The sequence below is a fragment of the Paecilomyces variotii genome (assembly GCF_004022145.1).
Source record: "Paecilomyces variotii strain CBS 101075 chromosome Unknown C8Q69scaffold_13, whole genome shotgun sequence".
Lineage (NCBI taxonomy): Eukaryota > Fungi > Ascomycota > Eurotiomycetes > Eurotiales > Thermoascaceae > Paecilomyces > Paecilomyces variotii.
Window position 1 is genome coordinate 177,347 of NW_021167152.1, and position 12,234 is coordinate 189,580.

General features: G+C 51.1%; 4 protein-coding genes across 4 annotated transcripts; 3 read left to right on the top strand and 1 right to left on the bottom strand.

The window, feature by feature from the left end:
- Positions 1–1,249: 1,249 nt before the first annotated feature.
- On the top strand, positions 1,250–3,178 carry C8Q69DRAFT_94524 (putative aminotransferase). Its single transcript, XM_028634191.1, has 4 exons — positions 1,250–1,878; positions 2,019–2,404; positions 2,492–3,005; positions 3,080–3,178. Exons 1-3 carry the CDS (start codon positions 1,381–1,383, stop codon positions 2,964–2,966), a joined length of 1,359 nt encoding a protein of 452 aa, XP_028481970.1. The 5' UTR covers positions 1,250–1,380; the 3' UTR covers positions 2,967–3,005; positions 3,080–3,178.
- Positions 3,179–4,662: 1,484 nt separating this feature from the next.
- Positions 4,663–6,348, top strand: C8Q69DRAFT_478812 (hypothetical protein). The gene has a single exon (XM_028631402.1). The coding sequence runs from the start codon at positions 4,947–4,949 to the stop codon at positions 6,180–6,182; it is 1,236 nt and encodes a 411-aa protein (XP_028481971.1). The 5' UTR covers positions 4,663–4,946; the 3' UTR covers positions 6,183–6,348.
- A 1,022-nt stretch (positions 6,349–7,370) lies between these two features.
- Positions 7,371–7,911, bottom strand: C8Q69DRAFT_447521 (hypothetical protein; the record flags this gene model as incomplete). The annotated part of the gene is made up of 2 exons (XM_028629213.1): positions 7,371–7,700; positions 7,894–7,911. The coding sequence occupies 2 exons, from the start codon at positions 7,909–7,911 to the stop codon at positions 7,371–7,373; spliced, it is 348 nt and encodes a 115-aa protein (XP_028481972.1).
- Positions 7,912–9,134: 1,223 nt separating this feature from the next.
- C8Q69DRAFT_447522 (exo-beta-1,3-glucanase Exg0) lies at positions 9,135–12,108 on the top strand (the record flags this gene model as incomplete). The annotated part of the gene is made up of 2 exons (XM_028629214.1): positions 9,135–9,351; positions 9,401–12,108. 2 exons carry the CDS (start codon positions 9,135–9,137, stop codon positions 12,106–12,108), a joined length of 2,925 nt encoding a protein of 974 aa, XP_028481973.1.
- Between the last annotated feature and the right edge of the window lie 126 nt (positions 12,109–12,234).

A 12,234-nucleotide genomic window follows, 5' to 3' on the forward strand; every position in this document is an offset into this window, starting at 1 on the left:
CTGATAAATCCTGAGCGGGTGGAGAGGCCGCTGGACGATGGGCCCGACTAAACGACGCGAAGCTTAGCCCAGGGATGGAGCAGTCAGTCTGAGCCCGGAAGACTCAGGAGAACAAGAGAGAGTGTGTGTGTGTGTGTGGCGTTCTTCCCAGCAGTCCGGAATGCTGCGCAACAGACGATCCTGATCCGCAAGAACAGAGATCTATCAGGGGCGGTTTGAAGGAAGTTTCGGGCTGTCGTCCACTTTTAGTAGTAGTTAGGGGATGAGAGGATGAGCAGTTCCAGGCTGGAGAAAAGAAAATCCCCCAGCATGGCCTCGCAAACGGATCGGATCGTCGCGCAATCCAAGGCCCACGAGTAGTGAAGTTATGTTAGTTATGTTAGTAGTTAGTTAGTTTAGTTATAACTTACCTTGGTAGAGAGCCTTGTGCCTAACTCATGAGTCGGTCATGACTGTCCTTTTTTGAGACATCAACAAATAATGTAATGTAATGTAATGTAATAATAATAATAATAATAAATAAATATAAATAATGTGGAGAGAAACAAGCCAACGCTGCCGGATGACGTGGGAGATTGACCAGCTAACAACGTCCTAAATGTGTCTAAACCACCAGCGCTTGACTGCAAAGCCTCAAGCGTCGTGGAATGCCTGTCCTCGGGCTCTTGATCGCATCGCCAAATGGCCGCTAGAAAGCGCACGCCATTCCACAATCCCCAACTCTGGTGCGCCGGTTAAGCGCTAAAACACGTCTGTGAGCCGCCGTCACGGCTGAGGCTTGGACCGTTTTCTCTTTTTTTTCCTTCTTTTTTTTTTGGCTTGGAAGGTCGGATCCGTGGCTCGCAGAATGTTCGAAAATAGAACTAGTAGTCTAGCCAGCTGTGTCGTCCATACGTGCGAGGCTGAATCCACTAATTATTTTTTTTTATTTTTGTTCTTGAACCAACTACGGAGTAGACTATCTAACTATCTACCATCCTTACTGGGGCCGAAACTCCGTGAGATCCGTACCCGTTCGGAGAACTCAACCGCTGACGATCCGATCTTACAGACACAGGCAAACGCAGACAAAACGATACAACGATACTTACCAGACAGCACTGCCCGAACTAACTAACTAACGATTTCGACGCTTCGCCATTTGTTCTCGAAGCCGCGCCAGGGTTCACGGAAGTCGGATTGTCGTTCTCTTATCCACTTCGCGGATTCCCCAGCCACCCACAGATACGTGCCCATACCTCCTACTACATGATACGAGGCATCCCTCCTCTCAGCCTGGCTGGACAGTTTATGTTTATTATTGTATGTCACTAGACTCCTCCTGCTTCCCTGGGTCAGTTGTCAAGGTCAGCGGGTCTTTGCCAACAACAGATCTTCAACATGACGGGATCAGCCCTACCGGCTGCGGTCAAGGATCATATCAATCTTTTCCGTGGCTGGCCAAACCCCGCATTGCTACCAGTTGCCGATCTCTCCAAGGCATCCAGGACCGTGCTGTCCACGCCCTCCATCTACGAACCAGGGCTGCAGTATGGTCCAGACGAAGGTTATCAGCCCTTGCGCCAGCACGTGGCGGAGTGGTTGACAAGCTTCTACCAACCTCGCGACCCAGTGACGCAAGATCGTATCTGCATCACTGGCGGTGCCAGCCAGAATCTAGCGTGCGTTCTTCAGGCCTTCACTGATCCCGTGTACACTCGCAATGTTTGGATAGTGGCCCCGATGTATTACCTTGCGGGCCGGATCTTCGATGATTCAGGCTTCGCAGGGCGTCTGAGAGGCATCCCTGAAGACGAAGAAGGCATTGACCTTGACTTCCTCGAACGGGGGCTGGAAGAAGCAGAGAAGAAGGCGATCTCAGAGGGAAACAATGAGCCGGTACGGTAGACGATTGCTAACGTGGAGAGATACGCGGAGAAATACGTGGGCCCTTTGCCAGGTATTCCCGTTGCGCGTATCATCCGTAATCCTCCGCCTTCTGCCAGACAAGCACACGACTAATCTGATCCTGTATCAAGAAATTGAAACCCCCACGGCCTTGGAGGAAGATATACAAATATGTAATCTACGCTACGCCCACCTTCTCCAACCCGTCGATGAAGGTAATGTCGCTGCGGCGGCGGGAACGACTGACACGACTGGCGCGACGATTCGATGCTCTAATCGTGACTGACGACGTATACGACTTCCTGCAATGGTCAAATACTCCGAATACACCCCTAGCTCGCCCCGACCACGCGTATATGCCGCGTCTTATCGACGTTGATCGCTATCTGGACGGTGGACCCAAGGACGAATGGGGCAATGTCGTTAGCAATGGCAGTTTTAGCAAGCTCATCGGACCGGGTGCAAGAACAGGCTGGGCAGAGAGTACGGAAAAGTTCTCATATGGCTTGTCCCAGACGTAAGATATCTCGATACCTTGAAAAACTCGCCCAGCCGCCTTTTATCTGTGACGGCCAAGAGGCCCGCTGACGCAATTGGAATGCAGAGGCTCTTCGCGATCGGGCGGAGCGCCATCACAGCTGACCGCAACCTTCGTTGATCAGCTGCTATCGACGTCTGTCATCCAGAATCATATCATTAACGTCCTTCAGCCCGCCTATGCTGACAGATACCACCGCACGCTGTCGGCAATCCAGGAGTATCTCCTTCCGCTCGGACTCACCATACCTCCCAACCCACACGAAGCCGCAGGGGGCTATTTCGTCTGGCTTGATTTACCGGAACCATTGCGAGCCAGCGACCTGGCACGACGCGCTATGGAAGAGGAGAATCTTTTGATCGCCAGCGGTGACCTGTTCCAGGTGCCGGGGGAAGACGGTCCCCACCATGATGACTTCGAGCGCAGTGTGCGCCTCTGTTTTGCATGGGAGGAACCGAATAAATTGGGAGAAGGGATACAAAGGCTCGCTGCAGTTGTACAGCGGGCCATGGCTTCTGCAGCGGAGAAGTCGCATGAATAGATAACGAATGATCGCAGAGCAGCATATGCATTGGCCAGCGTTAGTATAATAGCTGTGCAAGCTTCTATATCCTTATGAAATGGCATATGTGCTGTATTGCTAACGTTCACGAGCTGCGCTTTTAATGGATGGGTTGAATCTCAGTGCTTGTAGTATTCGACTGCAGCTATAGCCACAGAACAACTTCATACCACAACCCCTACACCAGGAGTAACCCACATGTAGCACAAACCGGACCCTCGTAAAAGTACCTAATACTTTTGTAACTAGATCTGGACTCTGGGGAGTCGATCTTATCTTATCAGTCACCTGATGGTGCGATCTGGCCCACCGGGCGGGAGCAGCAGTTACTATGAAAGATTGTTCTGGATATTCAGTCTACCCTTTAACTGAAAAATGTATTGTTGTATCAATAGATGCACTTCAGATCGATATGCCTCCAGGAAGTGTGATCCGGAGTTTGGACGATGAAGACGATGCTCTGTCTGGCCCGTCAAAACCTCTCAAGACAAGATCAAGAGGACTCGAATAGAAGCAACATCTGCAGGGGATACGTCATTGCTACTTATCCTATGTAGGACGAAAGAGCAGTATTTGAACAAAAATTGGCCAGAGCACATCGTGTCGAATTCTATAGCGGAGAAGCGAAACATGGAACTGAATATAGCCGTGAAGCAAACCTATCCAGCGTCTATCTATGGTCTACTTATCCCCTAGAGACTGTACGCGATTCAGATACTGATCCTGGTACAGCCTGGGATATTGCTCCGATACGGGACGTCTCCAATCCGCACGGGGTTCAAAGGGGCAATGCAGCTGGCTTGTACTGTATGCGTTTTGAGTGCGACAATTTTCTAAATAGTAACTAGGACTACAATATCAATCCAGACTTGTTTCTATTTCCCAGAAAGACATTCCCCTTCTCATATAATATCTAGCCCATTCACCATTATGGATCCTTCTTCCATAATCATTTCAAGTCCGTGGTCCACTTCACAGATTTCATTGCACTATACAAGTCATCATCTATAGACTAGTATCCGACAGCAGTCATTTACATAACCTCACTATACTCTAGACTCTAGAGTAAGTAGTCAAGTCTAGAACGAGCATCAAGGATCCGTCGACGCCATAACCTCGGCAGATAAACATTGTGGCTGCGCGTTTTGTCCACCATTCCGTTTCCGGGTAATTAATCCTTTCTACCTTATCTTTGATATCTCGATTAGACTATCTAACCGGGAATTAACATATCGATCTCATCGTTGTTATCCCACGTGTTGGTTAAATCTTGGAACACGTGGCGTCGTGTTGTTGTGGTATGTGAGCTTATTAACTGGGCGAGGATGGCAAGTTGGGTTATATATATATATATTTAGTCTGTAGAGATTGCTCTATCTAGCTCGATGTAGCAACGAAATAGACTCGACAAATAAGTTTTAGTTTTACCGTAAAGTCCATTCATTGACTGTCGATATTCGCTCTTACGGCAATCTCAATACCATCAGTCTTTGTCGCGTGCCACGGCATCGTTGTTTCGCTATACTTATGCGCAAAATCTGGCTTCCGCTTGAAAGTTTCCCTACTGTGTTAGGTACACAGTCTTGTTATTTCAGCCAGTGAATGTAAAAGATGAAATTCTACCAGGCTTTGATATAGGTAGTCCACGCTGTTCAAACATGTACTTCTGGTGGTAGGTTAATTTCTGTTTTAGGAAGGTAGTATTGTTCAAAGAAGTCGCTTCTAAATAGGAAGGCGGTAGAACCAATCACATGACATCGAAAACGACAGCCAATGAAATAACTCAATCATCTCTCCGTCCCCATGGGTGTTTCGAGCGATATCTGAAGTAGTATAGCTTCTCCAACTTAGCGGAAATAGAACTTTGCGCGACTCAAACGCGTCAACATCGAACTTATCTATAGATTTTTTCCCCCTCTTAGGCATGTACCGCGTTCTAGCTGTCCAGTATCGTTGACAATGGGAGATAATAATCCTCTCCGCGCGGGGCAATTGCCCCCATTCCGCATAAGAACGTCAGCTGCGCCGGCTCCGCCACCACCGTCTTCTTCGAGGGTTGATTTCCAGCGAGATCCTATTGTTTTCTATATGCAGGCCGCGACGGCTGCTATTGCTTCCCCTCCAAACCCAGCGCCTGGGGCACTACCGCCGGCGTCGAGGAATACGATGCAGGTTCCAAGGAATATACAGCCGCCGGGGAATTTACGACCACCAGGCATTATTGCACAGCCATCGGGAAATGCACCACAACCACCTAGGTTTACGCAGCCAGCGGGGAATAATGCACAGCCGTCAGGAAATGCAGCACAGCCGCCGAGGTCCATGCAGCCAGCAGGGAATACACAGCAATCAGGAACTGCAGCACAGCCGCCGAGGAATGTATCGCGATCAAGGAAGAAGCTGAACGAGAGGGAAGAGGCAGAGATATGGTTGGCGTGTTTATTTTACGAACGGCGATATCTCGGGCTTTCTACTCATAACCAGTTCTGGATGGCGGTTGCAGCTAGAGTCAGCGAGAAAATAAACCGTCCGTATAGTCCGCAATCGTGCAAACGGCATGTTGATATCAAGACGCGGTTGCGGCGTGAGGAAATAGAGCACGCGAAGAAGGGGGATGGGAGGGTATGGGACTCGCCCATGATGGACTTGATCGACAAATGGATAGATGTTCAGGACATATACCAACGTAAGAAGGAAGAAAAGGAGGCTAGACTTAGGGAAGCGGAAAATGAGATCCTTAGAGCTGAAGGACGAGCGCCGCTTTTGTCGAGTCTTGCTTCGAGGAAACGAAATATAGATGATTCAAGCCGACCGTCCTCGCCAGACCGACCTGCGCCGCAAACTCGACCTCAGCAAATCAGACCTTCCCAGGAAATGAGTCAAAGTCAACCCACTCCTGCTTCAACTGGCGCCTCGTCTGACGAGGGGATCAGCGACAGCGAGTTCCGAAGCATATTATTGATGATGGCCAGGCAACTAGCGACCAGATTGTCACACGATGAGAAAGTCAGGCAAACAATGGACCGCCAAAAAGACGAACTTGCTGGCATTCGTAAAGGGCTAGAAGAGAACCGGAAGATACTAAAGGACATCATGGAAACCCAGGAAAAGATATTTGAGTTGATCAAGAAAATCGAGCCGAAAAACTTGGAGCGCCGAACTACCGATGTTAAGGTTGAACCCAGCTCTCCGTGATAAAGGAGAGGGGGGATGTGAGCTTTTTGTGTCTTATTGTTACTCGTGATGGTGATGATATAATGCAGCGTCTAACCTATATGCCTTTGTACTCTGCATAGCGTTACAGTCCTAATTAGTTGACATAATAATTGTAAATGTGTAATCTTTGTGGGCGAGAGAAATAACCGAAACGTTGCAGGCGAAAAAAGAGAGTGGTGATTGATTTCAGCGACGTTAACACACTACTATACAACGGTGGAAACCAACTACGGCCTACGGATTTCCATCCGAAGAGTTTCCTCCAAGACACGATTCGCTTCCCAAGCATATTCAAGAATACCAGATAGACCTCACAAGAGGTTTCTCCAGGGTTCGATGCGTGCAAGCCGGATTGAAGTAGGCCGGCATTCGAGATCCCGAAAGGTTCTTTGATCTTCTCTACGTAGCGCATCACGGCAGTTCGAAAGGTCTTCTCTGGCACTCTGCTGACTTGATCCACTTTTCGACGAGCATGAAAGCAGTGTTTTGTCAGCTTGGAACCTCTAGTTAGACGACTGCACTAACTAGATAGTTATGCTGGCCGTGTAGACTCAATCCGTTGGTCGTCCTGTGCGCATACAGCTTTCGCATGAACAGGGACGACATGACCGTCCGAGATCTCCGTGTACTCCGTACTATTGAGACATCTGGCGACGGGTTGAGCTCAGGCACCAACAGTCGGATAGCTTTCCGATTATATCTCCACGCGAACGAACGGGCCGATATGCGCTGTTCATCCCATATTGCTGTATTTGCGCCCCCCTGTCTGTATCATATCGGTAGCTCATGTCGCGTGGGCACAAAATGTTATGAAACGATCTGCAATGTGATTTATTGTTTCCAGCCCTTTTCGAAACTCTTGGACGACTCGACGCCCAGTGGCGTATAATGTGGTTATTGTTCCTGGAGAGAGGATAGATAGCACGTTTCGGCAAGCGAAAATGAAATCCCCTGGCGGTTTATTTTTCCCCTGGAACTCTCCACTCGGTGGGGAAGCTGGATCAAAAGCTTGGCCTCTGCGGTCGGGAGGATTCAAGAGCCTTTGCGTTTATTGGGAAAAGCGGCTCGTCTCGTCGTTTCGCATCGTTCTGATTCACTGTGTCCACGAAACAACTGGGAGATGAGTCTCTCTGATCATTGATGATCCTTTCGCAGACCTGCAGGTGGCTAGAGGGAAATCACACGGACGCCGTCGCCTGGAGAAGAACCTTGGCTATCTATCGATCTGGATTCTGGTGGATGCCTGCGAATATTGAATATTCTAATAAACTCTCGCCACGAGGCTGGTATCCCCCTCGAATCCAGGTGGTGATGCCTCTGCTGGCTTGAAAAATCAAGATTGCGATGGGAACTGACATTCCGCGATGCTTGGCTCTGTGGGAGGAATCCCATTCCCGCAGCACAGGCATGCCGTCGCCATGCCGCCTCTATGACCCTCACATATGGCACGGAGGAAAAAAGAAGGGCGGAATGGAAGAAAGCGTGTTTCCCCCACTGCTGCGGAGACACAGTCAAAGTCCTTATGCGCGTGGGATATAAGATGACGGTGGAGGCTTCGCGGTCTCCCTCGAAACCGCGTCTTCAACGTCTGAGAATGGCATTCCATCACCACGCGTGTCTACCAGAAGGGGCAATATCGAGCCCACGATGCAGGCCAGATGGTGGAGGGGGCAGGACAACGAAGACATACCGACCACCAGAAAGGCATAATGGCTGGTTGATCGTGAACACCAATCGAGGGTATATAGGAAGCCCGTTCCAGAGAGACTGTTGTTTCTCGTAGAGTACTATCTAGACTGTCTATTATCTATCTATCTAGACATCAACTCCCTGCATATCGTGCGTCTTTCAGTCTTTCACGAACTGCATTTCCAGCCGCCATCTGTGCGTTCTCTCGATTATTATTCTTCTCTTTGTCCCTCTGCATCTAGACCGGCCAACCCTCGAACGACTTCTGATCTTCCTGTCCGGGTCATCGGTAGTGTTTCAGGTATACGCGATCGCCCAGTCCGGCGCTGTCAGCAACCCAGACAGTCCAATCGTCCAGCCAGCCGCTGCGCTTCTCTTGCACGCCGTCGCTGGCTACTGCAGGGAATCAAGGACGAGAGAGCCCCGTTCTATCAAACGAAATCCATAGTCTGTCTCTGCGCGTTGGAGTTGGACTGCCGGGTGTGGAGTACCAGCAATAAGCCGGTGCCTCAAGAGGCTCCAGCTCTCCTTCATCCTTGACCTCTGGGCAGTTCCCAGAGGCTGCTTTTTTACGCGCCCTAAATATTAATTTAGGGTCAATACTTAATTAGGGGCGTCTTGTTTTCGCCCGGGCCACACGGAGGCGCTCTCCCTAGAGCCACGATCCGATCCGCCAAGTTTATCTTGAGCGGACTCGCCATCGGCCATCTGCTCTCTCTCTTTCTCTTCCTCTCGTCGCCTCGCGCACCTTCACTTCGCCTGCTCATTGTTTGCTGAGCGCCCATTCGTTTGTCTCATATTCATTCACTTGTTGTGTTGCCAGCAGTTTTGACTGGCTGCTGTTCATACACTTTCGCTCTTTCCCTGCGCTTTGTTTGCGCGCTGAACTTCCTCGAGGAGTACTCCTACAGAAGTACAACACAAGGAACATATCACATCTGCTCTCTTGCAAAGAACATATTCACACTGTCGTTTTCTATTGTCACCTACATTCTTTGTCTTTCTGTACTTACCTATACCCTCTTTCGCAGGCGACTCCCTCCTTCATTTCCCTGCTCGCTTATCAGTACGCTGCTTCCCTCAGCGCAACTGATCAACCAAGTGAGCGCAAGAGTATATTTCGAGTCTCCAGTGCTGGTTGCTGCAGACAACGCGTGAAAACGTCAACATTGGAAGCATCTGTTTTTCTGCTTGTTCGATTTCCAATCTCGCATCTTCCGTTTGAGTGGAATCATCTTGACGATGGCTATTCTTCAGTCCACCATGCTGTTTATTGTGCATATTCTCCTCCTGCTGGGGCTTTCTACCTTCCTGGTGGACGCTGCTCCCATGCCGCAGGCCAGCGCATCCGCTGCGACATCCGACTTCTGGGTTTCCACGATCAAGCGCCAGGGTACTACTCCCTTCGGACAGAGTAACTACCAGGTGTACCGCAACGTGAAGGACTTTGGTGCTAAGGGTAAGACTCATTTTCCATGTATTCACTGTACAAACTGACAGGCCATTAGGTGATGGCTCCACTGATGACACCGATGCCATTAACAAGGCTATCTCGTCTGGCAACCGCTGTGGAGAAAACTGCGACTCGTCCACTGTTACTCCTGCTCTGGTTTACTTCCCACCCGGTACCTACGTTGTCTCCAAGCCCATCATCGAGTACTACTACACGCAGATGGTTGGTGATGCGCTCGATGTTCCCACTCTGAAGGCCGCTCCTGGATTCCAGGGTATTGCTGTTATCGACGCCGACCCTTACAACAATGACGGTTCCAACTGGTACACCAACCAGAACAACTTCTTCCGCTCTGTTCGCAACTTCGTTATCGATCTCACGGCTATGCCTCAGGGCTCGGGAGCCGGTATCCACTGGCAGGTTGCTCAGGCTTCCAGCCTGCAGAACATTCGCTTCGAGATGGTCAAGGGAGGCGGTGATGCCAACAAGCAGATGGGTATCTTCATGGACAACGGTTCCGGTGGCTTCATGACCGACCTGACTTTCAACGGTGGAAACTACGGCATGTTCTTGGGCAACCAGCAGTTCACCACCCGCAACATGACCTTCAACGACTGCAACACGGCCATCTTCATGAACTGGAACTGGCTGTGGACCTTCAAGTCTCTCAACATCAACAACTGCCAGGTTGGTCTCAACATGTCGAACTCGCCCCAGAACCAGACTGTCGGATCGGTCTTGATCGCGGACAGCAAGCTCACCAACACCCCCAAGGGAGTGATCACTGCTTTCACAACCGACAGCATCCCTATCGGCGGTGGTGCCTTGGTTCTCAACAACGTTGACTTCACTGGTTCCACTGTTGCTGTTGCTGGGCTTTCTGGCAACACTATCCTTGCTGGTGGCTCTGTCATCGACTCTTGGATGCAGGGTAACACGTATACACCCCAAGACGCTCAGCTGTCGATCTCTCTCAAGGCTAGAGCCGAGCCCCCCAAGGTGCGACGTGATGTTTGTATCGCCCGTCCTCCGCCATCCGCTCAACCCCCTGCTCCTGAGTCTGAAGCTCCTGCTCCTGCCCCTGCTTCTACCCAAGCTCCGGCTCCAGCCGCTCCAGCTCCAGCTTCTTCTGAAGCGCCAGCTGCTCAGCCGTCAGTCGCTGTGTCTCAAGCACCAGCCCCAGTTTCTGTTCAGACATCTGCGGCTCAAGCTCCTGCTCCTGTTTCTTCTGCCATGTCTCAGGTCCCCGCCGCTCAGCCTGCGTCTTCCTCTTCTGCCTCTCCCGCAGCCCAGAGCCAGCAGCCTGCCGAGGGCTCCGCCTCGGGAGCAGCCAGCACGAGCGCAGCAGCCTCCGCTTCTGGCTCTGCTATTCCCTCTGAGGAGCCCAAGATCGGCATTTCTCTCTCCCTTGGTCTTGGTGGCGGATCATCTACACCAACGGCTGCTCCAAGTGTTCCCGCCCTTTCATCTATCCTGCCTATCCCCACTGCTAGCAGCACCACCAACGCTGGTCAGTGCGCTGCTTCGCCTGTCGTGAAGTCTCGATCGCAAGCCAAGGTGTCCACTTCACAGTTCCCCAAGGAACTTCTTGACAGCCAGGGCAATGTGTTCGAGCGCTCCAAACCTCAGTACGAGACCGTTCCCGCTTCCTCCTTCGTCAGTGTCAAGTCTGCTGGCGCCAAGGGTGATGGCAGCACCGATGACACGGCCGCTATCCAGAAGGTTTTGGACAGTGCAACAGAGGACCAGATCGTTTACTTCGACCATGGTAACTACATCATCACCTCGACCCTGAAGGTCCCCAAGAACATCAAGATCACCGGTGAGATCTGGCCTGTCCTGATGGCATCTGGCAAGGCCTTCTCCGACGAGAAGAACCCGATCCCCATGATCCAAGTTGGTCAGGCCGGCGATGTTGGTTCGGTGGAGCTTTCTGATCTCGTCATTTCGACTAAGGGCCCTGCTCCTGGTGCTATCCTGATGGAGTGGAATGTGAAGCAGGCCACTCAGGGATCTGCAGGCATGTGGGATGTTCACTTCCGTGTTGGTGGCACCGCTGGCACTGAGCTTCAGGACAACAAGTGCGCAAAGGACCCCAAGTCTACCGTTACGCCCAATCCTGAGTGCTTCGGTGCCTTCATGCTGATGCACGTCACCAAGGATGCTACTCTGTACAACGAGAACAGCTGGTACTGGGTCAGTGACCACGACCTTGACAGCTCCAGCCACAACCAGGTCAGCATCTTCAACGGCCGTGGTGTCTTGCTGGAGAACCAAGGTCCTGTCTGGATGTACGGTACCGCTTCGGAGCACAGCCAGTTGTACAACTACCAGATCGCCAACGCTAAGAACGTCTACATGGCTCTGATCCAGACGGAGACGCCGTACTACCAGAGCAACCCTAACGCGTTGACGCCTTTCACCCCCCAGACGTCCTGGAACGACCCGGATTTCTCCACATGCACGACTAACTCCTGCCGCAAGGCCTGGGGTGTGCGCGTCTTCGGGTCTTCTGACATCCACGTCTTTGGCGCTGGTATTTACAGCTTCTTTGACAACTACGGCCAGACCTGTCTGGCTGGCGAGTCCTGCCAGGAGAACATTGTCCAGGTTGACTGCTCCGACGTGCACTTTTACGGGTTGAGCACCAAGGCTAGCACCAACATGGTGACTTCCTCGAGCGGTAAAGCTCTTGTCCCGCAAATCGAAAACGTGAGCAACTTCTGCTCAACCATTGCGCTATTCCAGCAGTCAGCGCAGTGAATGACCAGCAGCCGCTGCTCCAATTCTCGCATCTTTGATATTTTCGTTTCTTCCTCCATGAGCACTGAGCGTATTTCCCTGCTTCGTGTGCCGTTGTAGAGCACCATGTTTATTATTATTATTATG